At 46.8% G+C, this 24,636-nt stretch overlaps 1 protein-coding gene across 9 annotated transcripts in view; it reads left to right on the top strand.

Moving 5' to 3' along the window:
* PPP1R12B (protein phosphatase 1 regulatory subunit 12B) overlaps positions 1-24,636 on the top strand; it is a 133,579-nt gene that overhangs the window by 64,157 nt on the left and 44,786 nt on the right. For 6 of the 9 annotated variants that reach the window (XM_030255741.4, XM_072918925.1, XM_072918926.1 and 3 more), the window contains exons 13-19: positions 2,255-2,440; positions 2,971-3,156; positions 16,206-16,296; positions 17,251-17,403; positions 18,092-18,275; positions 18,814-18,926; positions 20,199-20,243. In XM_030255741.4, coding sequence (XP_030111601.4) covers positions 2,255-2,440; positions 2,971-3,156; positions 16,206-16,296; positions 17,251-17,403; positions 18,092-18,275; positions 18,814-18,926; positions 20,199-20,243 — 958 coding nt within the window. The remainder of the gene's footprint in view (positions 1-2,254; positions 2,441-2,970; positions 3,157-16,205; positions 16,297-17,250; positions 17,404-18,091; positions 18,276-18,813; positions 18,927-20,198; positions 20,244-24,636) is intronic. The other 3 variants (XM_072918928.1, XM_030255745.4, XM_030255746.4) reach the window with 3 other exon arrangements.

Here is a 24,636-nt window from a genome sequence, read left to right on the forward strand (position 1 = left end):
TCCTCCCTTGCACAGACTCCTATGGACACAGCTGTTAATTAACAGGATTCCCTGACTAACCTTTATATTGCAATTTTCTGGTCCAGTTCAGATCAAATGTGAACAATGGAGTAAATGCCTTGGAGTGCTCCTCACACTGTGCAGTGCCACCCAAGCAGAGGTACAGGCTGGGTGGTGGATTCCCGCAGAGGTGGCAGTGCCTCGGCTCCCTTTGGAGCAGGAGTGTGTTCCTGGTGCCCAGCATCACATTTCTCTGCCCATGTGTGTTGGAGCTGGCACAATGCCCGTGGCCTCTTCTTCCACTCCTCCTCCTCCTTTCCTCTTATCCCCCATGTCACTGCTGTCCCAGGCACCTGGTGCTGCTTCCATCCTTACCCATTGCCTTTCCCTTCTGAAAAACGATCCTTGTCAGGGCTTTCTGATAACCCTCCTGCATCCTCCTCTCCTGACCAAGTTCCTTCTCTCTCTTGCAGCCACCCTTGTGCCCCAACCTCTCTGCCTTTGGCTGGCCTAGGATGGTGCCACATCAGCTCTGTGTCCCCCAGGGCTGCCATCACCTTTTCCCCTGCTGATCCTCTCCTTCCTTCCCCAGACACAGGCTCTCCTGCCCTCCTCTCCTTACAACACTCATTTATGCAACTCCATGGCCGCTTGCTCCACCTGCCCACCCCAGCCAGGCTCCTCTTCCCACTCCCACCCTCCTCCCAGCCCATCACCAGGGCTTGGCTGGAGCAGAGAGCCAAGAAGGGAGGGGCTTGCTTCCCACAGGGCTTCCTGCTCCTGCATGCTCCAGGCAGAGCTAGCATTCCAGAGAAATCTCTGTTTAGGGTCTGGCAGAGGTTGCTACCTGGTGACAATGACTTGCTTGTTCCTGTGTGACCTGGATATGGCCAGCAGCCATCAACTGAGGAGCCCAAATGGGAGGTTCCTCCCTGTGGAGGCCTTCCAGGATGCTCTGTTGTCCCCTTTGGCTCCCCAGGGACCAGCTGCTCATGCTGGGCTTGCTGGGGGCCTTGGCATGTAAAAATGGCTTGTAAATTGGATGCGTGGATGAACAGGACTAGATCCTGTCCTTGGATGTGGTCCTGCCCCTTCCCAGTGCTATTTCAGCCTCAGGCTGCTCTCTGGATTTTTACTCTAGAGTTGATTTCCAGTTTCATTCTGTTGTCCCTGGCTTTCCCTAAAACCTGCACCTCTGTCCTGGCCTGCTTCTTTCCTCTAGGTCAGCTTTTATTCCTGTGCAACCGCTTGGGTCCGTGTGCCCTGCCATGGGAACCATTAGGATGCAGAAGGTGAGAGCCAGCCTTTGATCCTTCAGACAGTCCAGTCTGAGCAGTAGCGAGCAGGCATGCCAGATGCTGGGAAAGGTGTGGCAGGGCCCTAGGAGCCACTGGATTGCTCTGTGCAGGCAGTGAGCAGCTTGTGTGCAGGGCTTGGACATGTGCAAGAAGGAGGTTCTGCCAGATTTCATCAACTCTGTTTTCAGAGATATGCAGCTTTTCCCACTAGAATGGATTTTCTGTCCCATTAGGGCAGATTTTCTTTCCCCTTCGGCTGGATTTTCTTTGGAAAAGTGAAAGGGTCCATTCTTGTATAAGAGCCCTTCTTCTTTCCTCCTCTGTCTTCTCCAAAATATGAACACAAACACAGCTTTTCAGTAAGATTGGTTTTCAGGGCTTGCTTTAAACTGGCAAAATATTATTTCCCTTGCTCATTCTTGAATATTTTTGGACAGCTGTGCTAACTATTTTCCAGAAATACAATTTGTGCCAAACATGTCTTAGAGAGAATTAAAGCCTGAACTGATCATCTTTGCCAAAACTTTAAGCCACTGGGAATAAGTTCTTAAAACTGGAAGTTCTGGACATCCTCAGGAGTGATACAGCCAGACCAGCTTTTGTCACTCTCCTTTTCTGCTTTAAGCATCCTCATCCTCGCACCTGCCTTTCCCCAGGGCACAGGGTGCTCCATGTGCCCTGCTTTCACTGCAGCAGGGTTTTTCCCTTCCCTGATCCTCCCCAGCTCCCCATGCCATTATTCTCTTGCTGGAACTGAGCTGGGCTTAGCTAAGCAAGGCTCTGCTGGCACTGGCCTGTGTGGGTAACTGGTGACAGCTCTGCTGCTCTCTGATCTCCTTGCACACGTTTTGCTGCCATGTGGTACCTGCTCCTGTCCCAGCTGCCAGCCCGGCTGTGGGATGTACTATTGAGTATTTACTGTGCTCTGAAGGACGTGATTTTGTGATGTTTTACAGTGCTTCATTTGGTAGAAGTAGTGACCTGAGCAGTCCCTACATTTCAGCCAGTCGCAGTCCATCTCTAGCTACCTCACCCACTGCCATTGGCTCATCTACCTCCCCGGGCACCCCGTGGCAACCTGTCTCTTGCTGTCCCACATCTCTCGGTGTGACCACTCCTGCTCCAGCCCGCCACAACACCAGGTAATGGCTCCTAGCGGAGACAGCGCTCCAAAAGTCAGCGTTTGGGTTGGAAGTTCTGGAGTGGATTAGGGATTGGAGGTGTGCTTCCACATGGGACATGCTGATAAGCAATTCCAGAATGATAAGCAATCCCAGGATGGTGGTGTTGGACAGTCCCAGTGGTGGGTGTGACTGGCAGGCAGGTGACAGCCCGCAGTGTGTCCCTTGTGCCCTCTCTCCCTGTGACACAGCACATGCTCAAGCTGCCCTCAGGTGCTCAGTGTACAAGCTCTTGGAGTTCCTTCCTTCTGCTTTTTCACCAGGTACATTTTTCTGATAATTTTTGCTACTAACAGGGATGTGAAGGCTATTAATTCCTCTTGCTCATTCTTCTCCTCCAAGTTTTGTAAAATTCATTTTACTGTGGCTATTCTCTACAAACACAAGTGTAAAGCGAGGAGGATGAACTGTCCATGCTCCGTCGAAGAGGCTGGACTTGGTCAGCACTGGAGTTCATTTGCTTTGCTTTCCATATGTCTTCTCTATTTCAGAGCCCCTTTCAGGCAACAAACTGATTCTGCTGTAGAGAAAAACACAGAGGGCAGCTGTGCCAGCACTCCTCTAGGTGTAATCACAAACCATGCTGTGCTCGGCGCTGCCAACGGCACCGGGAATGCCGGGGCTGCCTCCGCCCCGGGGAAGGACCTCTCGGCTGAGGAGGCCAGGGAGCGCAGAAGGTCAGTGAGGAGTGGGCTCTGTGGCCCTCTCCATGGGCAGCTCTCACATGGTGGTGATGGTGGGGGTGTAAGAACTGGTTTTTAGGTGTTCCATGAAGTTCCCAGGCTGCTGTCCCTACTCTGTCTGAAGGTTTTGAACTGAATCATCACTGGCTTGTAGGTTAAATTCAGTTTCATAATTTTCTACTTGTCTCTTCAGCATCTCAGGCTTTTTCTTCAGTACTGATCTCAGCTCCTAATCTCAGCCCATCCCTGTGTGTTTGCAGGGATGCACAGCAGAGCAGCCACTCACAGTGGGTTCTGTAAAATTAATCCCATCCTAAAAAGACCATTGCACTGAGATACATTCAAATAAAATCTGTCCCTCTGATTTAGCTCCGCTGTGTTTACTTATGCCCTGATGGAGAAGTTTGTGCTGCGCAGATCTCCCAGATTCTCTTTGCAGTTAGTGGGAGAAAACAAACATTCCTGAGGTGTGTAGGGGTGTGACACAGTAGGAGATGGACTCCAGCAGCAGGTACAGCTTTGATTGACTGGAAAGGCCAGAGGCAGGAGAGTGCCATGTGCAGCTGAGGCCGTTCCAGAGGCCGTTCAGGCAGTAGCAGCAGTTGGAATGACTCTGACTCCAGCTGGTGGTATCTCTTCCTTATCACATGGTGTTATTTTAAGACTGGGGAAATACAAACAGGCAGAGCTCTTTTCAAAGGAGCTCTACCCTCTGCATTAATTACAGAATATTAAATGATCCATATATTCTTCCTGCAAACAGATCAACTTTTCCAAAACCTGTCTCTTCTAATGCCATCAGTGAAAGTAAATAGTAATAAATAAAATACAGTGATGAACTGGGTGTTTCTAACCAGCAGTGAGTTCATGCAGAGTATGTGGTGCTTGGATTCTTCCAAACTGTCATAGTGATTTATTGAAATACAACCCTTCCTGAGTGCAGATAGTGCTCTGACACATCTTAAATGGCCTGAGGCTGAAGGATGGCAAAAGCAATAATGGGAATTATCAGCCTACAGGGCTAAAGGTGGTGGGGCAGAGCTCATGCTCAGCTTCACCTGCAGCACATCCAAGCAAGGTGGGCTGTGCTGTTGGAAAATACTCAAACTTGTAACGCTGCTTGGGACTTTTTTTTCCCAGAGCTTGCACAGGGAGTACTTGGAAGGTATTAAGACATTCAGGAGGAGCCACGTTCATCAGCTCTGTGTGCAGGCACAATTTGCACTAGCCACTGCAGGGTGTCTTTGGTGTGAAAACACTTGGGTTAGCCCTGGAAGTGCCTGTGTGTACTCTGTTGCATAATTGGAGGTCACTTGGCTTGGGGTCATTTGCAATTGGATCGGGATGAGTTGCCAAAAGATAACTGCCAGTGCCCAGTGAGGTTGTGCAAGAGAACAGAATGAGTATTGTGCTCTCAGTTTTCACTAAAGACTTCACAATGGGCTCTCCATTTTAGCAAGCCCAGAATCGAGTTGCAGAAGCAGGTTTTTCCCTGCTCAGAGTCCTCCCAGACTTCTGGCACTGTCTGCAGATAAAGAACTGGACTGGGATAGTTACTTGTAGATGTCCAAAAAAGCATCCGTTGATATTACTGCATTGGCATTTACTGCCAAATCTGTTTCTATAAATAATACAGAAGATCTTTGTCTCCTGCATTTTTATTCAAGAATCCTCTCCTGTGATTTATGGTAATGTAAAGAGAAAACACCAGAAAATTCCTCCCACCTTTAACTGATGCTTTGAAACTACTGAAAGGAAAAAAAGCCCAGAAATGATGCATCGTGCTCATGGGGGAGGAAACCTTACTGATGAACGTACATCCTCACAGTGGGATAAAGTGGCTGGGAGCTACCTGCACATTGGAACTAGGGTCTCACATCGACCCAGGAAGATAGGAGAAGTCACCTAAGCAGTAAAAGCTTATTAGGGAAGGAGACCAATTCCAGTAAAATAAAAAGGCAAATGGCAAACAGTTGTCAGAGCAGTGCTGTATGGATTTCAGTTCCCAGTGGCAGCTGTTGCAGGAGTGCTTGGGCTGCTTTGGTGTTTCCAAAGCACCAGCTTGCTCTTAGCAACAAAAACATAAACAGGCTGATCATCTAATTTTAGATCACAAGGATATCTCCGAACTTGTGGCCTTAAAATTATCTGTGTGAAGCCAAAAGGTTAAAGCAGAAGAGGCTGCTTAGGGCTGGAAATTATTAACTGGCACAGTGCGCTGGAGTTCTGGTTTGCATCCTGTGGTGGCCAATAAGCCTTACCCTGCCCCACCACAGTTTGACCCATAGTGGTTCACCTGCTCCTTGTTTTCCAGCTGAATTGGTCAGGCTCCAGTAAATGCTGGGAAATAGTGTAAATTACAGGGGAAGGAAAGAACAAACAGCAGAGGGGCAGTGGAGCAGAGATCTGTTTGGGGCCTGTGGTGCTATGTGGTGCCGGTCAGGGCTGGGGCCCGGCTGCTGCCACGTGTGTTCTGTGTGTCCTGCTGCACATGCCAGGCTCCCGTGTGTCCTGCTGCACATGCCAGCCTCCTGTGTGTCCTGCTGCACATGCCAGCCTCCTGTGTGTCCTGCTGCACATGCCAGGCTCCCGTGTGTCCTGCTGCACATGCCAGCCTCCCAATGCTCCTCTGCAGCACTGCGGTGTGCTAATGCTGTGAGCTGGAAATGTGCCATCTCCCACAGCCTGTGCTTGTGCCAGGCAGTTTCTTTTGGGTTTTTTCTGGAAATTTTGGAGTTGCTGATGAACAGTGCGGTCTGGCCATTTGGATGATCTCCTGCCAAAAGCAAATTGTCTCCCGTTGTCAGTGTGTTTGTCCACTGAACTCAAACAGCCCTTGCTCTGCTGAGGGTAGATTTCAGCTGTGTGGATGTTGTGCATACAGTACCTGACACAGACCCTGTTCTTCTAGGGCAGAACTAACAGCTTCCTCATTTCTGCTGGGTGCCCATAGATGGTGGGGAATGGGGGTTCCTGTTGGTTGGAGCCCAGTGGCGGATCATTCACCTTCATCCAGGGTGACAGCGGCCTCTAGTGCCACCAAAAGCTTCTTACCCAAGTTATCTGCATCCTTGTCTGTGCAGGCTCAGTGCAGGGCTCTGGTCACGGCTCCTCCCAGCACTCCTGCACTGCAGCCCCCACCAGAGTATTCCTGGTGTCACAGGGCTCGGCTGCTCAGAGCTCTGTCCCCTGGGCTAAGTAAGGGGCTGCAGGAGATTCTGCCATGCTAGAATGTCATTTGATCCATGAGATATCTGTACTGGAAAGAAGTCTGGGAGATCTGGCTGAAGCTTTTCATACTCTTCTTATAGAAGTTTTACTTCCCAGAACAGCTGGAAATGTGACCGTGCAGCTCACAGCTGGCACGTGGGGCAAGACATGCTTTGCCTGAGAACTTCTGAAAGGCAAGTCTGTGCTCTCAGTTATGTGGCCAGTTTAAAAGGACTCTTGAATTTGAAATCTCTCCTGGTTTGCCAAGAATTGGGATTTTTTTTTTACCCCCCCCCACCACTGTATTTATATAACTGAATTCTGCCATTGTGTGTGTTCTTTCTGTTCCTCAGGAAGGTTACAGCAGGATGGTTCTAGCACTTGCCATCATACATGCTCTCAGAGATAAGAAACTCATCTCTCTCCTTACTTTTTAATTTATTTTGACCAGTTTGTCACATAACTGCTCAGTCCCTGGAGGTGTCCAAGGCCAGGCTGGACAGGGCTTGGAACAGCCTTGTCTAGTGGAAGGTGCCCCTGCCCATAGCAGGGAGTGGAACTAGATAAGCTTTAAGGTCCCTTCCAAACTAAACCATTCCATGATTCCATGACAAATCCAGAGTAGGAGTGAGGTGGACTTGTTTTCTGGTTGCTTTGGAGTTGGTGGCTCTGCTCAACCTATGCCTTCTTGCCCTCTAAAGTCTCCCCTAGAAATATTTTTCAGCTGAAGGAAATTCACTGACATGCCAGGTAACTGTGTTTGACAAACACTTCTGTTTCCTGCTTCATTCCCAAGAGAAATTTATTTTTCATTCTAAGGTTCCAGCTGCTAATTATAGTAGCATATATTATTCATATATTATTAAATGAATCCTCCTTCACCAGTATTATTCGATGAACAATTTTTGGCAAGTCCTTTTACATCATGGTTCTTGTCCTGTGGACATTCTGAGTGTATCTCCTCTAGGAAGAGCACAGATGTGTCACCTGATATGTCCCTTAACCCTTATGATCTGACAAATTGAATAAAGGACCCTGATTCCTGTGAAAGTTAAACTATGAGATTTGCATTCAAGGAGTATTTAAATGTCGCTTGAGAGGAGCTGGCAGAAAGGGCTGTGAGCAATAGCTCACTGCTGCCATATTTGTAATAGCATTTGACTCTATAATCCTTATCATTGACTGATGTAAAGCTGAGTGGTCTTAATCTCCTGGGAAAGGTCGCTGGGGAAGCAGAGCGGTGGGATGCTCATGCAAGGAGCTACTACAAGGCAAGGGAAGGATTCCTGTCCACACTACACAGTGGACAACAAGAAGTTAAGAGGTTTCTCTGTCCTGTGAAGAGCTGAAAAATCATCCGACACCTGCTGTGACAGCATTTCCCTGCCACTGCCTCTGCCTCTGCACTTAATCACTTTCAGATAAAGTTGTCCCTTTTTTCAAAGGCTGCTGGTGCAGATGACGTGGGAGGGCAGGAATTCTGCTGGCTGTGGGATTGTCCATGTTGGGAAGAGGCGAGATTGCTCCTGCTGGATCAGAAATCAGGCTGCATTTTTATTTTGAGTAAGGCTGAGGTGTGGGCCGGGGTCAGTGCGGTTTCCTGTAGGGGCGGCGAGCAGGTGTGTGCTGCATGCTCAGCCAGCAGGGCTTTATCCACCCAGGCCTCATGGGAAGGGGGGTGGATATTTTGGCATTTGCTTTGGGCAGGGGAGCCCAGGCTGTAGGCTGGCCTGCTAACAAAAGCAGGAATCCATGCAGGATCCTTCAGGAGTGGTCAAGGAAAGGAAGCAGGGACCACTTGCACTAAGCATTGTAAAAGAAGTGCAGCTTGGCAGCGTGGAGCAAGCAGCAGGTAAAACTGCCTTTTCCCCAGCCCTGTCCATGCCCAGTGTGTGTGCCATTCCTCTTGCCTTACTAATGGGAACCACTGCCCTGCTGCACGCGCTTCACCCTCAGTCTAACAGCAATAATGGTACCTTTTGGCTCCAGTGCCATCCCAGTGCCACTGCCTGGGTGTTCAGGGGCTGGCCTTTACTAACTTTGACAAGTTCAGCTACTTCTCTGTACCCAAAATGGTTATTAAAGCCAAGAATGTACCTGAAATATTTGCAGAGATCCTGTGTGTCGCTACAGCTGAAAGCTAATTCAGCACTAAATCAGCTAGTTTATTAAATTCTGTGCTCCACAGTACTGACCTGGGGATGTGACAGTTGGAGGAGCCAAAGAAGCCAGGTAACTTCCCTGGCATTTCTATTTGAAAAGTTTTTGTGTAGACTTAATCTCTGCCTGTACCTTCTCTGTACCTGAGAAAAGTGGACATTGGAAATTGAACCAAAGCCACTGGCTAAGCAGTTGCAATGTGAGCTCAGTAGGAAATAGAAATCTTTGATACATTATTAATATTCAGTGATATTTTGTGAAATGCAGCTGGGGCTGATCTGTGATCTTGTTCCTGGGAGCTGCTCAAGCATCTCCTGCTCCCACAAGGTGGCAGTGAAAGGCTGCTGGGATGCACTGGCAGGCGACCATCACTCCTTGGGCTTATTTGGTTCAGCAGGTGAATTTGATTATCAAGTTTTGATTTTATTTTTTAGTTGCAGAAGACAACTAAAAAACTCTACTCAGAGTTTTGCCAAGGTTTGTTTTTTTTCCTCCCCAGGGATTTTCTGCCCTGTAAAATTTCCTCTTTCAGACTGCAAACCAGCTTTTGGGAAAGCTCTAACAGGTCTGCTTAAAGCTGTTAAAAGTGTCAAATTGTATTGGTTCAGTTGCACATGAGAGGGATGCTGACAGAGGCAGGACATTGGTTTACTCTATGAGTGGCAGGAAGTGGAGTTCTATCCTGTTCCAGTTCCTGCAGCAGATTTTTAATGTAAGGATGCAGCTCCTGAGAACTGCAGACAGTGCACCTTGTTCCCTGTCACAGTGATAACCCACTCAGTGCTGTGTATTGACACCTGAAGTCCTGTGCTGAGCACAAACAATTCCAAAATACTCCATCCTGGTAAGTTTTGCACTTGTGATGGTCACAGCTGACACAGTCAGTGACAGGGTCATACTGTCAGTTCAGGTGTTGTTGGCTATCTCTGCTCTGGGGTTGCAGCACTCTTTGCTTTTCTCTTACAGAAGGAATTCCTGGATTGTTTTTGGTTTTTAGAAAAGTACATGTTCTCTTCTTCTGGCAGAAATTTAAAGGTCTGAGTTCACAGCAATGGTTACTGCAGCCAGTTTAGGGAATGTGATTACTGTGATGTTTGTTGCCTTTTTACTCTTCACCATAATGCTGAGTGACATTAATTAATGTGAAGGGATTACATAGATCATGAAAAGCTTCTCATGTATGTGCTGACTCCCCCAGCCCCAAACTTGGCAAGCTCTCAGGAGTACCAATGCTGTATTTTATTCCTCTGGCAGAGGGATTGCAGGGCTGTGTTCCCAGCTGGATCTGCAACCTGAGCACTCCTCACCTCATATTGGAGCCATCCAGGCTGCCAGGGAAGCACAAGGAGCTGCTGTGGGGACACAGCACAGAAGGAGCAGCTCTGCTGTTTGAGGGGCACACACAGAACTGAACATGGAACCATGGAATGTTTGGTTTGGGCTGGGAGGTTGGTCAGGATCTTACAGCTCATCTTGTCCCACCCTTGCCATGGGCAGGGATGCCTTCCACTCGACCAGGTGGCTTCAAGCTCTATCCAACCTGGCCTTGAACACTTCTAGGGACAGGGCATGGGAAAGGGCCAGAATTGTCCAGAACTCCCTGATGGGAAGTGTTCTTGTAGTCTCAGCTGTCATATGTGTAACCTCACCCCACTGTAAACTTCCCATGGAAAGAGGAGTTCTGCAGGTGCAAATGGAGCTGGTTGTTCTGATGAACAAGTGGCAAAGATCACAAGTCTCTTCATCTCTTGGATCAGCACCTGAACATGTTGAGCAAAGCAGAGCTGTGGAAAATAAAGGGGTTAATCTGCTGCTAGTGAGCCTCCTAATCAACCTGTAACCAAAGGGCTGAAATTCTGACACTGAAACTTGAAGGAGCTGAGAATTCATTGTCCAGATTGAAACACAACAGCTCCCAGCAGCAAAAGCCTGAAAATGGGGAATTCTCAGCCTTTTTGAGCCAGCTGTGAAAGGCTTTAGGACTATGATCTTGTTATCCTTCAGCTTATTAAATAACTCAGCATTGTCAGACTGTCTCCCCCCTCATTCTGAGCTCCAGCACTCACAGTCTGATGTGTTATCCTTCTCTCCTGCCTGGAAGGGTCTCTCAGAGTCTCTCATGACTATTTCCAGTTGCAGAGGGCTGATGGGCAGAACTTGTCAGCACAGGGATAAATTCAGGGAAGAACCAAAACCTGTTGCTTGGATAAGAGAGCAGGAAAGTTTCTTTTTCTGACTGTTTCCATGTGGCTGCCAATAATTAACTTGCTGCTGGGGACATAGTTCATTTTCTAACTTAAGGAATTGTATTTTGGGAACTGCTGTCAGCATTGTTGCCTGCAAAACTTGCACTTGCTTCTCCTCCCTCCTCCAGCTTACAGATTGTTATTTGCTAATGGCAGCTCTCCAGTTTGTAGGAATGCATTGCTGGAATGCTGTACTTTTCCAGTTGTTTCCAGGAGAACAGTATCTGTACTTGAGGCTTTTGCTGAGATTTTTTATTTAATCTAACTTTTTACACAGTGTGTGTGAGTTTTTAATATACATACGTGTATATATAAACATATATATGTGTGTGTGTATGCCTGAGAAATACATGTATGTGTGACAAAGACCTTTTTAAATTACTGCAGTATTTGGAATAGGGATGCTGTACTCTTTTAAGAAGAGAAATTTCAAACATTTTAAGTCTGAGTAGCCACACAGCTTTCCATGTGGTGAACACACCTCCTTGTGCACAGGCAGCCAGACCTGTGCCTGGCTCCCCTGACCTGTGTTACCTGGATTTGGAAGAGCCAAAAGTCTGTGCTGGCTTCCAAGAAAACTGTCACTTTGGTTCTATTCTAGTGAGTGTGGTTCAGAGTCACTTCTAAGCTAGAAAGAGGTGAGAGGATTCGTAGAGGGCCTGGGAATAGCTTCCTCCAGAAGAGCCCCATCAAGCTGGGCTCCAGTTCACGACCAGCAGAGTCTCATTTCCAGAGACTGGTGACAGCTGTGATGATGAACCAGTTACTGTGTGTGCAGTTCATGTTCTTACTGTGCTGGCTGTGGCACCTGGATTTATTGAAGAGGGGCCTGACAGGGATGGAGGAACCTGTCATGGCCCAATGCAGCTCGTGTTGGGGGTGTATCTCAATTTTCAGTCCCGACAGCAGAACAAAATTCCTTGAAGAAATTCTGAGAAGAGAGCAGCTGTAGAACTTGGTGGATGTTTAGCTTCCAAATTTGTTGTTAGGTGTTCACAGAATGCCAGAAAGGTTTGGGTTGGAAGGGAACTTACAGCTCATCTGAATCCATTCCCTGGTATGGGCAGGGATATCTTCTACTAGACCAGGTGGCTTCAAGCCCATCCAACCTGGCCTTGAACACTTCCAGAGGTGGGGCAGCCACAGCTGCTCTGCCACATGTAGGTGATCAAGTTTTGCACATTCTTGCCGTTCCCTCTGGGACTTGGTGATATTTTGCCAAAGGACTCCATGGTGGTGGTGTTTGCCAGAAACATTTAAAGCTCTGAGTGCCTGAAGGAGTTCAGGATGGCAGGATGCAGACCAGTGTCATAAAAGCATTATCAGAACACTGTATGTTTCTTGGAGAAGTTAATCTTTTGTTCTTGTTACCTCTGCACCAACCAACAGGGCATTGTAACTCTCTTTTCAGCATTATTCACCCTTGACTTAGGAGGGGTTTCTCCTCACAATATTTTCTTTCCCTCTGGCTAGCATTCCCTAACATACAGATTTGCTCCTGTGTTCCTGGTTTAGTAGCCCGTATGTCCAGCCTTCCTATTTCCTGGGTTGAATCTCCCCTTCCATTAGTACTGTACTGTAGCTCCTTTTGCCTTGATGTGGTGATGAGTAGTTGGGATCCATTTGAGATTTACACTATCCTTGATGAAAGAGTTGACAGATAAAGATAGGTGTTTCCTTGAAAATAGGCAGAATTAAGTGGGAGCCAGGTTCATCAGTCAGTTACCAGGTTTTTTCCTAGCTAATACACAAACCAGAAGCCTGTAGCTCTCTCAGGGCAGTCGGATACACTTTTCTCTGTCTGTGGGAGCTGCAAACCTCTGCAGTGGTTTTGCTGACTCTCATATACACATCTTGAACAATTTCTATTCTCCTCCTTGAACTTACAGCCAAAGCTTTGGTAAAAATCTGTTCTGCTTTATACATGCCGTGAGCTTGGTGTGATGGCTGCTCTTACTGCAAGTATTTCTCAGAGAAAGTTTATTGCAAGGAAACAGAACACGTAGGGCCTTTCCTCTGAAGATCTGCTTGGACCCTGAGATGTTTGCTTGAATTAAGAGGGTGACACAGGCTCTGCACTTGAGGCAGCAGCATGATCCTTTAAAATATAATTAAAGGATTGTGGATTGTTCAGAGGCTGCCTCACACCCCATTTGGTGCTTGTGCCCTGCAGCCTGCTGTGCTCTGCAGTGTTTCTGCTTTGGAGAGCACCGTGCTGCTCTGCCTGTGCCATCCAGCCCAGCCCTGAGCTGCACTGACTCTCCATCTCCTTCCTGTGCATTTGTTCTCTCACTCTCTTCCAGCCCATTTAGCACACTCAGGTCTCTCAAAATTCAGTTTGTAAGCAAAGCAACACAAAAAGTGTCAGTAAAAGACAGTAAAATCTGTCTTTTCTCTGCTTTCCCCCAAAATTAAAAAGCAAAGTACACAGGGTCCCAAGCAGGGCACATCTAGGCCTGCATTGCCAGGCTGCTGTGCAGTTACAGGTACTGACAGCATCACCCCTCCTTGGGCACCTGGAACAGGCTGTGGCTGCTCCCTTGCAGAAACCAGCTCTGTCACTGTGCAGTGGCTCTGCTGACTTGCCTCAGAAAATTCTGTTATCTCATGCTGTAAATGGCTTTGGGTGAGCTCCAGAAAGTGATGAATTGTGTAAATGGAAAGAACCCAAAAGTTGGCAAATTATCATGGCTGTGGCCCAGGCTGAGCCATGCTGACCTGCAGGATGTGCTCAGCTGAAGATCATGTCGCTCATACAGGTTGGACTCCCAGAATGGCTAATGATGCTGTAAGATGTCTGTATTTTTATATAAATTCTGGGGGAGCAGAGGGGAAAAAGCCTGGGAGGATGATGGGGTAAAAGACCCAAAATGTTTTTTCTCTTGCCATACCCAAAGCAAAGCTGTGGCCAAACTGCACCAAGGAAATGCAAGTGCCTGGGCTGCCCCTACTGCAGAGCTCCTCCCCACACCTGGGGCTGACCTCATCCCCACAGATTTGCCAAACCTTTCCTGGAACTCATTTGAAAACCTGTTTTGTCCTCTCTATACCTGTAGCTCCTACATACCTGCGTCCTCACTGCAGAGTGAATTCCACTGATTTAAATTCCATTATTCAAATCCATTGCAGCAAACTGCCTGCTGTACTGAGCTACAAATTTACTTGGTTTATATATTTCAGGAATTTATTTTTTTTTTACTACTGCTCTGAACTTCATTTGCAGTATATTTTGCAAATGCCTTCTTCCTGTAGGTGGCTTATTGCTTCTGACTGCTGGGCAAACAGCAGTGATTCTGCTTGTGTCAAAAGCTGCAGAAAATGCTTATTGTTTCCTTAATGTGCCATTACCTGGACAGTGCACACACTGCAGCAGAGAGAGCAGCAGAGCTCCTGCTCTGTAAAATTAGGAGTTGCACAGCTTTCACTCATCAAACAGCAGCTTTTTTTGTTCATGAAACAGTAGATTCTTGAGAGACAGTCATCCCTCTGGAGTGTAGGCGCTTCCCTGTTGGCATATCCATCACAGCTCATGTGTCTGTCTGGGCAATCAATGGGAAGAAATGAGCTCCTCTGCAGTGCATGCACATGGGTTGTGCTGGAGGCTCCTCAGGAAGGTAATAAATCACATCCTGGGAGTGCAGCTCTGCAAGCCCTCATCTCCATTGCAGGCAGCTCCCAGAGCACAGTTCAAAGAATCATGGAAACTCCTGAGTGGGAAAGGATCTCAGGGAATCATTGAGTCCAACCCCTGGCTGTACACAGACACCCCAACAATCCTACTTTATTCCTGAGAGCATTGTCAAAACAGTCCTGCAGCTCTGGCAGCCTCGGGGCTGTGCACATTCCCTGGGGAGCCTGGGCAGTGCCCAGCACCCTCTGGGGGAAGAATGTTTTTCACAATATCCAGCCTAACCCTCCACTGACACAGCTTCATGTCATTCCTTCGGGTCCTGTGCCTGGTCACAGAGAGCAGAGATCAGTGCCTGCCCCTCCAGGAGTCTCCAGTGCAGCATCCCTGGCACAGCCTCAATCCTTTGCACTTTCATTGGCCTCTGGAGATCAGGGATGTTCAGTGCATTATATATCAGGCACATCCTTGCACCAGTTTCAGGTGAGAAGGCTCTCACATGAGCCCCACAACACCTGAGGAGCTGAGAGGTGACTGTCTGTACCTCCCACAAGCCAAGAAACCCCTGTAAAGGGGATTCCTCCCTGGGGGCAGCCTGCTTTTGCTGCACAGCTGATCCAGCACTGAACACAGGTCCTGAGGGTGAATAAAACCCACCATGGCCGATTATTGTAGAATGATCCAAATTTCCAGATTCTCTGCAGATTTGTCACAGTGCAGCAGTTTAGTGAACTTTCTAATAAATGTCTTAACATAGTGGATCAGATGCAAATCCTCTTCAATCCATTACCTTTCCCATGAAGGTGGTGGACTAAAACCAGGAAAAGAGTCTGAGGACAAAGTAAGTGTACTCACCTTCATCCCTCACTTAGCTGACTGCCCTTTGAACACATCCAGACCTTTGGTACAGTGTTAACCTGGCAGTGATAGACCTACAAAGAGCATTCCAGCACCCTCATCCCTGTACAGTGGGACAGTGTGAATAATCATTCCATATTAACCAGGCTGAAGAGTAAAGTTTAATTAACTGTTCATAAGACTGAAGCCTCTCCTTCAGCATGGAAATCATTTACTGGCTGTGCACTCCTTGACTCAGAGCACTGCTCAATTTCTCACCAGTTCCTCCCAGTGAATGCCAGGGCAGAGGCTGCAGTTTATGTATTTTCATGCGAGTAATTCTTTTGAATTCTCCCAGCTTTGATGAAATCTAGTTGTGATGAAATCTAGATCTGGGTTTAACTGTGGGTTTTGCAGTGTTAAGGAGCTTGGTTTACACAGAGTGTGAAGGTCATTCTTTATTTCCATGGCTTTTTCCAAGGCATGTGTCTCTGTGGTGCCTGCTCCTGGCGTGACGGGTTTCATATTGATGAAGGCAGCAGATTGCAGGAATATGATCGTGACTGTAATGACAGGAAGGAGGGTCTGAGGAATGCACCAGCGCAGGATTTCTGTTCTGAGATTTTTATCTGAGTGAGAGGGCATTTATGAGGAGTGGGGTTCTTTTCCTAATGATGCAATGATTTGGAATGGAGCAAATAATCTAGAGAATAGGTGCACCTTTTAAACAGAATATGTCCAGCACTAAAGGGTTTATTGAGAGGCTCTGGGGAGAAGGTGCTGTGAGCATGTGTGTATTGTGCGCTCATGGAGAAGTTGTCCCAAAGAAACAGCAATAGCAGATGGAGCTAAAATTAATTTTTGTCCGTGAGAAACAGAATAATGGCTCAAGAGTCTACAGAAACAGGAAGGCAGATCATCTGCTATTACTTTAACCTCTTCTGCACCTTCTTTTTTTCCAGGTCATATCTGACTCCAGTGCGGGATGAGGAAGCAGAATCACTGAGGAAGGCACGATCCAGACAGGCCCGGCAGACTCGCAGGTCTACCCAGGTAAAGAATGAAAATATTCACATCCATGTGTAGGATGACGAGAGCTGGTTAATTGGTTGCCCAGAAAAACTATGACTGCCCCATCCCTGGAAGTGTCCAAGGTCAGGCTGGACAGGGCTTGGAGCAACCTGGGATAGTGGGGGCTGTCCCTGCCCATGGCAGTGGATGGAATGAGATGAGCTTTAAGGTCCCTTCTAATCCAAACCATTCCATGATTCTGTAAAGAGGCAGGATTTTCTTTTCTCTTACTTTATTTCTTAGGACAAGGGACTTGCCTACACTCAAACTGTTTTGGAGAGATTCTGGCAGAATTTCCTTCAAGGAGTTACTACAAAACCCTCCCAACAGACATACATGAGTTAGATTTCCAAGTTTTGCTTTCTGCAACGTATCTGCCTCTTAGTTTGTAGTGTGGTCACATATATTTGGGTTGCTTTGAGTCAGTGATTATGTCAATAGGCTGAGAAATACAGTAAAGGCAACAGAATTCTTCCCTTTCTCTTACCATAGGTATGAAACATGAGCCTGACCAGATGTGAGTCTGTGGCATTTTAAACTGACCTGGAAGACTGAAAATGTAATTTCAGGCTGCAGAAATCTCCAAGGAGACTTTAGAGCCCTTTCCAGTGCCTAAAGGGGCTCCAATAGAGCTGGAGAGGGACTTGAACAAGGACCTGGAGGGACAGGACAAGGGGGAATGGCTTCCCATTGCCAGAGCATAGGGTTAGATGGGATATTGGGAAGGAATTCTTGGCTTTGAGGGTGGGGAGGCCCCTGGATCCCTGGAAGTGTCCAGGGCCAGACTGGCCAGGGCTTGGAGCAACCTGGGCTAGTGGAAGGTGTCCCTGCCCTTGGTGGGGGTGGGATGAGATGAGCTTTAAGGTCCCTGCCAAGCCAAAGCAGTGTGGGATTCTGTATTGTGTGCATAAATGGAAGGCTGATGTTTCCCTGCAGGGAGTGACCCTGACGGACCTGCAGGAGGCCGAGCGCACGTTCAGCCGGTCGCGGGCGGAGCGCCAGGCGCAGGAGCCGCAGGGCGACAGAGCCGAGGACAGCGGCGACAGGCCGGAGAGCCGCGCGCGGTGGGGACGCAGTGCGGACGACGAGGTGATCCTTCTGCCTCACTACCCCTTGCCTGAGAGCTGACATCAGGAGAAATCTTTGGGGGTTATCTTTTTATTCCGAGGGGGACAGACTAGCTGGAGAGAGGCACTGCTGAGTTCTGTGCAAGGGAGGTGGATGTGGAGGTGCTGGAGCTTAGCTCTGCCTTTGCTCTCCTCTGGGAATTTCACCTTTCTGTCTCTTGCCAGAAAATAAAATGGTGTAAATCCCAGAAAGTGTAATGAGAAGGCTAATGATAGAAATGTGGCCTGGATCCATCCTTCTGTGCAGTGTAGGCAGAGGCTTTGTATTCATGTTTTTCAACAGATGTTCCATGTGTAATGGAAAGCTGGAGAGACCAGTTTTCTGCCCCTTGCCACCACCTCTGTTTTTTTCACTCTAAATCATATCTTTCTATTAGATAACTTGTGTCTCCTGCCATGAGCTGTAGGGACAAAGGGATTGATCCCAGATCTCCCAGCTGTGGAGGGTGCTTTTACACTGTAGCTGTGCAATGACTTTAGCATCCATCCTTATGTGATAGAATGGACCTGATCTGACAAGTGCAGGTGCTCACCTTCAGCAGCAGTGAAGAAACCATTGCACTCTGAAAAATTACTGCATTCCCTGAAATCTAAAATCTGGTACTTCCTTTTCATTGTACTATTTTTCTGTCATGGCTCTTTGTTTGTAGACCGTCTATCGGCGATTGAGGGGCCCAGCACAGCCCGACAAACCCACAACACCTGTGTCTCCTTCCACAGCAGCACCTCTGCTCTATACAAGCTCATACCTGACTCGAACAAATAAATATCTAGGGCTGGACTCCATGAATCCAGCAGATCTCAGAGCAGCAGGCACAGAGATGGAGAAAAATGGTACGTACCAGCAGAGTGAGGAACAGACAAAACTCAAGGGTTTGCTTGTGGTTTAGAACTTCCAGTGTGTATAGATGGAGAGAATACGTTTACTTGTTACTCTGACGGAATCTGCCATGTCACAAAACAAATGTTATTTGTTTAAATGAAGTTAAACAAATTCCTATTGCTTTTAACAGAGGGATAAAAGAATATTTTCCATTTTGGATGAATAAATGAGGTAGTGATCATGGAGCATTTAGCTATTAGGGCTGGGGAAAGAGGTTCCCCTAGTAGTTTGTCCTCAGAGCAGGAATAAGTCAGGATGACTTGTGGAGAGCTGACAGCTGGGGTAACCTCCCTGGCTCTGATGAGGGAAGGAGTGTGAGTATCCAGCTGTAGTAAGACACTGAGATTCCATTTCATTTGGATTAATAACTCCTTTGTAATATAACACAAGGCAAGATGACCTTGATCAGCTTGAAAAGAACCCCAGAACCTTAGCAGAAGCACAGATGTAAATCACTGAAACGAAAGCAGTCTTTCTTTGCTTGGCCAGAGTGTGAAGATCAGGATTCAGACGACAGATCCCTGAACAAACAGTCGATCCGAGAGCGACGACGGCCAAAAGAGAGACGGAGAGGCACCGGCATCATCTTCTCAACACAAGATGTAAGTTTGAGTTCCTTAGAAAGAGAAACTCCAGGGTGAATTTTCTTCTGATTCCAAGCCTCATGATTTTCTTCCCAGTCCACTGATTTCCCCTTAGTTGTTCCCTCTCCAGCTCTCTTTTAGCCTGGCATATCCAAAGGCCTCACATCCCTGTTTGGCCTGTGTCAGACCGAGCAGCAGGCTCTGCGCAGCCTATTCCTGAGCTGTACCTTGCAGGACTGGGAAGGGGCCCACATGGGAGAGGAGAGATTCAAAGTCTGATTCCTTTGGAAGGAGGTCACAAGCCACCTGAAGTATTTTCAAATTTCTTCAAGCCCAAATTTGTCTGCTCCTTAGGCCCCCTGAAAGAAAGACAATAGGAAGAAACCTCATGCCTGGGTCCCCTCCCAGCACCAGGAAACATTCACGGCATAAGTGCAGCAGAGCTGTCTTTTCATGGTCATTTCTCTTTGTTCAGGTTTCAGAGGATTTCTTCAGTCTGAGGGAAGGAATCCAACCCTCCAAACTTTGGTTAGAGCCTTAGCTAGGAAAATAGATCACCTTTTTCAGGACAGAAGAAGAATTATGAAATTATGGTTAATGACTTGAGTCCAGAGTCAGCTGGGATGCCATGGTAGTTAATTTGCTTCATGAAATCCTGGAGCAGTTACAAAGGGCAGTGGCTTAGAGAGGCTATGCAAGTGCAATATACCTGGGATGACAAGTCTTTCCACTTGGAGTCTAACTGAACCGGAGATACTTTTGGAAGTCAGTATTATGACAATATTTCACATGTGCAGTTTTTCCAAGTTTTTTTCCCCCAGTGTATTAGGGACTTTGTCCCAACTCCTCAGAAGCATTGGAATGGCAGGAGCCATCTCAAGAATCATTCTGTCCTCAATAACACAATCTCCTAAATGGCCATTAGGACACCGAACCTGATCTGATAATTAGCCAAAAGCATTTGGACAGGCTTTTTTTTTGACAGAAGTTTTCCTAACATTAGCATCAATTAATTTTTTCACTGAAAGGGTGGTTAGGGACTGGCACAGACTGCCCAGAGCAGTGGTGGAGTCACCATTCCTGGCTGGGTTCAAAACACACATAGACGTGGCACTTTGTGCTGTGGCAGAGTTGACATGGTGTGTTCGGTCAAAGGTTGGACTTGTTGGTCTCGGAGGTCTTTTCCAACCTTCACGATTCTGTGATTCTATAAACAATACATTATCTTCTTGGGCTAAAGTTTTGTTGTCTCCAGAGCTGCATCGTTATATTGTTTGCCTTTCTTCCTAGGATGAAGATGAAGTTGATGGAAACGAGGAAGTGAAGGAAACGCGTGTAAGTGAGACCATCTATCTGAATCGTTGATGTGTCACTCTTGGGTGCTGGTGGCAGAGTGTTCTGTACTCTTATCTATAAACGAGTTCAGGCTTTGCTCAGGAGTATGAACAGGGAGGTAGTTCCAAGCAGCAAATTCCTTATGATTTCTCTTCTGAAAGATAAGGTGTATCTGCAGAGTGGTCTGATTCAGTGTTGACTCCTGGAGAGCTGCACAGGAGATGTGGAGCCTGGAGGGAATGCAGCAGTGGGGCTGCAGTGCCGGGGCAGTGGCATCCCAGGTGTCCTGGGGAAGGTGTGACCTTGGATCTTGGAATCACTGCTGTTTTGGACAGGATGTTTTGTATTTCTGAAATCTGCTCTCCTGCCTCACGGATTTGTTTTCTTGCGGGAAATGGTCTTTGCAAGCAGCACGTCAGAGGTTGTTTGGTGTTCCCCTCTTCTTGCACTAGTCTCATCCTTTGAGGCCCTTTCTTTCATTTTATAATAATTACTGAGTCTTTCCAAATTGCCTTGGTTTCCTTTGTCTTTGTCTGAAACACATTTGAGCCTGACAACGTGACTGACTCTGACAATGTTAAAGCTAAATACATTTCCAATCTATTAAAGTGCAATGTGGAAGACCTGGGAGAAATAGCAAATGTAAGGTTGCATAGGAGTCAGCCTGCTTGTGGGATGTTTCATTTTTGCTGAACCTGGGGTAGCCTTTCCCTATACTTTGCAATGCAGTAGAGTGATTGAAGCATCATTTAGTTGGAAATAACTGATTCTTTGCTGAAAATTGGCAATAACGCTCTGCCTTATTCCACAACGCTCTTCAGACTCTGTTTTTGTTTTCATTCTTGCAATATTCAGTCAGAATAAAGCAAAGTCATGGCGAGCCTTGCTGGGGCCAGAGACTCACGTGGTGCTGGGATGGTGTTTAACATGTGCTTATCTTTCCATGCCAGCCGTTACTTTCCTAATGCTTACTTTGCACTTTACTCCACTTGAAATGTGAGATATTCCTGCTCACAGAAGCATCACCTGCTTCAAAGAGGCCAGCTCTTCCCACAGGAGTTTCTGCTCATCGCAGTGCAGAGCTTCCTGACACCTTCACTGAACCCTGCAGCAAAGATTAGGCCATTTATTGTCATTAAAATTGTTTTGACATTTCTGCTGTCTCAGAGTAAGACTGAAGGAGGGGAGTTTTGTAATGTGTAAAAGTAATAATCATAATAGGGACACCTTGCTTCCAGCAGGCATGTTTGGGACTTGCTGGGAATGTCCTGTTCTTCTGGGAAGTTGTCCCAGATTACCTAAATTAAGACAAAAGAGTAGCTGAGGCTGCACGTTTGGAGGCTTCCTGGAGTCTAGTTCTAAAATTGCTGAGATTTTATTGAGCACAGTCCTCACTGCTCATGTAAATGGACAAGCTGCACTTTGGGAGAACCCAGCTGCCCAAAAATTCAAGGTCGCACAGTCTCTTACAATTCATAATGCTGGTTTTCCCCAAATTAACAGAAAGGATTCCTTTTGTCTAACACTTCACATGGTTTTCTTATGGGATCCATCTAAAAGCAGAGCAGCTTCCCTTCAGTTCCATCATCCCCTTTGTGCAGGTGCTTCAGGACACCAATACCATGGTTTCTTATGTACCCCATGTACCTTAGGCCTGGGTTAGACTCTCCTCCCGTTCTGCTAGAGCTGTTTTTCCCATTTTCCCAGTCCTCTTGTTTTTATCCAGTTCCCAGTTTATTTTCTTGAATGCATGCCTCCAGCATCATGTCACTTGGTTAGTCTTCCCTGGTTTATTTGAGATCCAAATCAGAGATTTCTGTCCTAACTGGCCATCGCTTTGGCAGGAATCATGTAACAGTTCTCTGCTTTCAGTTCTAGTGCCAATAAGAAAGTACAGTTAATAATCATTAATTCTTCAGTAACTATAGTTCTAGACTGGCAGGTGCCAAATGTCACCAAGTTGTAAACTTGAATAGTCTGGAGTGTCCCATTTTAGTAGCAGAACCCCAAAGAATCTGATTTTGTGGGAATGGTTACATTTTCCCTCCAGTGTTTATATCTTGGCTGATATCAGGATTATTTTCATGGAAGCCAAAAAAATAACTTACTTGAAATCCCTCCTCCAAGCTCTACAGTGCTGGGGACTAGCACATGAAAGGTAAAGGCAGTTCTGGGAAGAAAAAAAAGGAGCAAATACATATTGTTCTAATTCTCAGAAGTGGATGAATTATTTTGGCTGAGCTCATGAACACCAGAGTGGGAAACCAGCCCAGACACTTTGGCTGAGGTTTAGGCAGCTAAGAGGTCTCATAGTGGGATGTGTCAGTGTCCTCCCTGTGTTCTGCTCCCAGCCCAGCTCCCTCCTTGGGATGCAGACTGCCTGGATGAACTGTGGAAAGTTGGAAGAGCAGACAAAATTTTATTGTGGAATAAATGTTCAAGGGTACAAGGACTTCAGCTGGAAAAAGCCTCTGGGGAAGCAGCTTTAGGAGAAGTTTTTCTGTGATTCCAGTGGGAAGGAGCTGCAGAGGAAGGAGTTTTCGTGTGGTCTGGGGAGACCTGAGCTCAAAACAGAGGTGGGGGAGAAGCTTGGCCACAGTCTTGTCACTGTTTCTCAGAAAATAAAAATTGGGAGAGTCTGAAAGCTCATGTTATACCCAGACTGAGCTGGAGGGAGGCTGGAGCTGTGAAACCTTCCTTGTTCCCTCAAGCCATTGACTGCAGAATATCAGTGGGAATTCCAGTCTTGGTGAGACCCGTGAGGACAAGTGCAGCAGAGTCAGTGTGGGTAGGGATCAATGGGCTAGTCTGGGATGCAGTGGGAGGATGATGATGAAGACTAAAGAGAATGTTCCAGTGTTCCATTTCAGGGCAGGTTTTCTTTACTCCTGACTCTGCTGGCTTTGGCTTGGCCCTGACTTAAAATAATAGAATCTATTACAGACTGGTTTGGGTTGGAAGGGACCTTAAAACCCATCCAGTCCCAGCCCCTGCCATGGGCAGGGACACCCCCACTATCCCAGGCTGCTCCAAGCCCAATTCAACCTGGCCTTGGACACTTCCAGGGATGGGGCAGCCACAGCTTCTCTGGGAAACTTCTGCCATTGCTATTGCACTGCAGGAACAGCTAGGAACAATTTTAGAAGAAAAATATATTTTAAATGACAGAGCATAGAGAACAAGAAGAGAATGTTTATAACATTTAAAAAATTGTTTCTCCTTGCAGTTTTCTGCCAGAGCATTACAGATGTGCCTCACCCACAGGAGAGTTTTTCAAAGGAAAATTTTAAATTCAGAGGAAGACACTGAGTGTTATGTTCGTAAAATAACAATTTCTGAGTAAAAGTATCAACCAAAATGTCTGTTGTCATGAACTACCTTCAGGACAGTCTGTATAGCCCAGTATAAACCCCAGACACACTAATGGAATTAAGTTTTATGGAGGAATAGCACTGAAACATTTGATTGTGAATTACAATTGCAGTAAGTGGATTAAGTAGGCTCCATTCCTGTCTCCCTGCACTCTGATTTATGGAGTGAACCAGGCTCACTCTGATTTGTAAATAAGTGTTCTGCCTACTTGTACTGTTACCATGAAATCACCAGATGCAACTAGATACCAATATAAATTAAATCTATCTTAGAAGGGCTGAATTTCTAAACTTAATTGCACAAGTTCTAAGGGAGGACCAATGAACTGGAAAATTCGTTATACAAACTTAATGTCTTAACGTTATTGCTGATTCAGAGCTATGACCCGTGAGTCCTGATTTTGGTGTGTCCTATTTTTCACCTATATTTTTGCTTTTATTGCCACTTTATCCTTCCACAGAGGCTTCAGTTCAGTTTTGTCACCATGCTGTTTGCCTTTTTGTGAAAGAGGGATGTGATGAATAACTAGAAGATCAGGAATAGCTTTTGTTAAATGCTTTGTGAATGTCCTGTTGTAGCCAGTCTGGGTGTACTGGGAGCCTTGGGAGTCCCCAGTCGTTCCTGCCCCTTTCCTGGTGTCACGCAGCCAACCGTGTGCCTGTGGACTGTGTTTGGAAGCCAAGGAAGGCTCAGAGGCCTCCACTTTCAGGGCTCACATTGCCTAATATGGTAAGGTATGTCTGCAAGAGCTGAGATGTTTTGCTGGGATACAAGGGAAAGTTGACCAGTAAAAGGAACAAAATAGGTGAACTTCTGGCCAGCTGATAAGAAACTAAAATGCTTTCAATCCAGACTGTATGGTGCTGTATGGTGGTGCTCATCCTGTGGTTCATTGCTGCAGGCCCAGGGTCCCTTCTTGGGATAAAGGATATAAGTATTTTCCCTTGGTTTTACCCTTGAATGTTTATTTCTAGAAGAGATGTGGTGTGATGTGGGAAGGAAACCATCTGGCTCCTGTCCA

This window comes from Taeniopygia guttata, chromosome 26, assembly GCF_048771995.1.
Source record: "Taeniopygia guttata chromosome 26, bTaeGut7.mat, whole genome shotgun sequence".
Classification (NCBI taxonomy): domain Eukaryota; kingdom Metazoa; phylum Chordata; class Aves; order Passeriformes; family Estrildidae; genus Taeniopygia; species Taeniopygia guttata.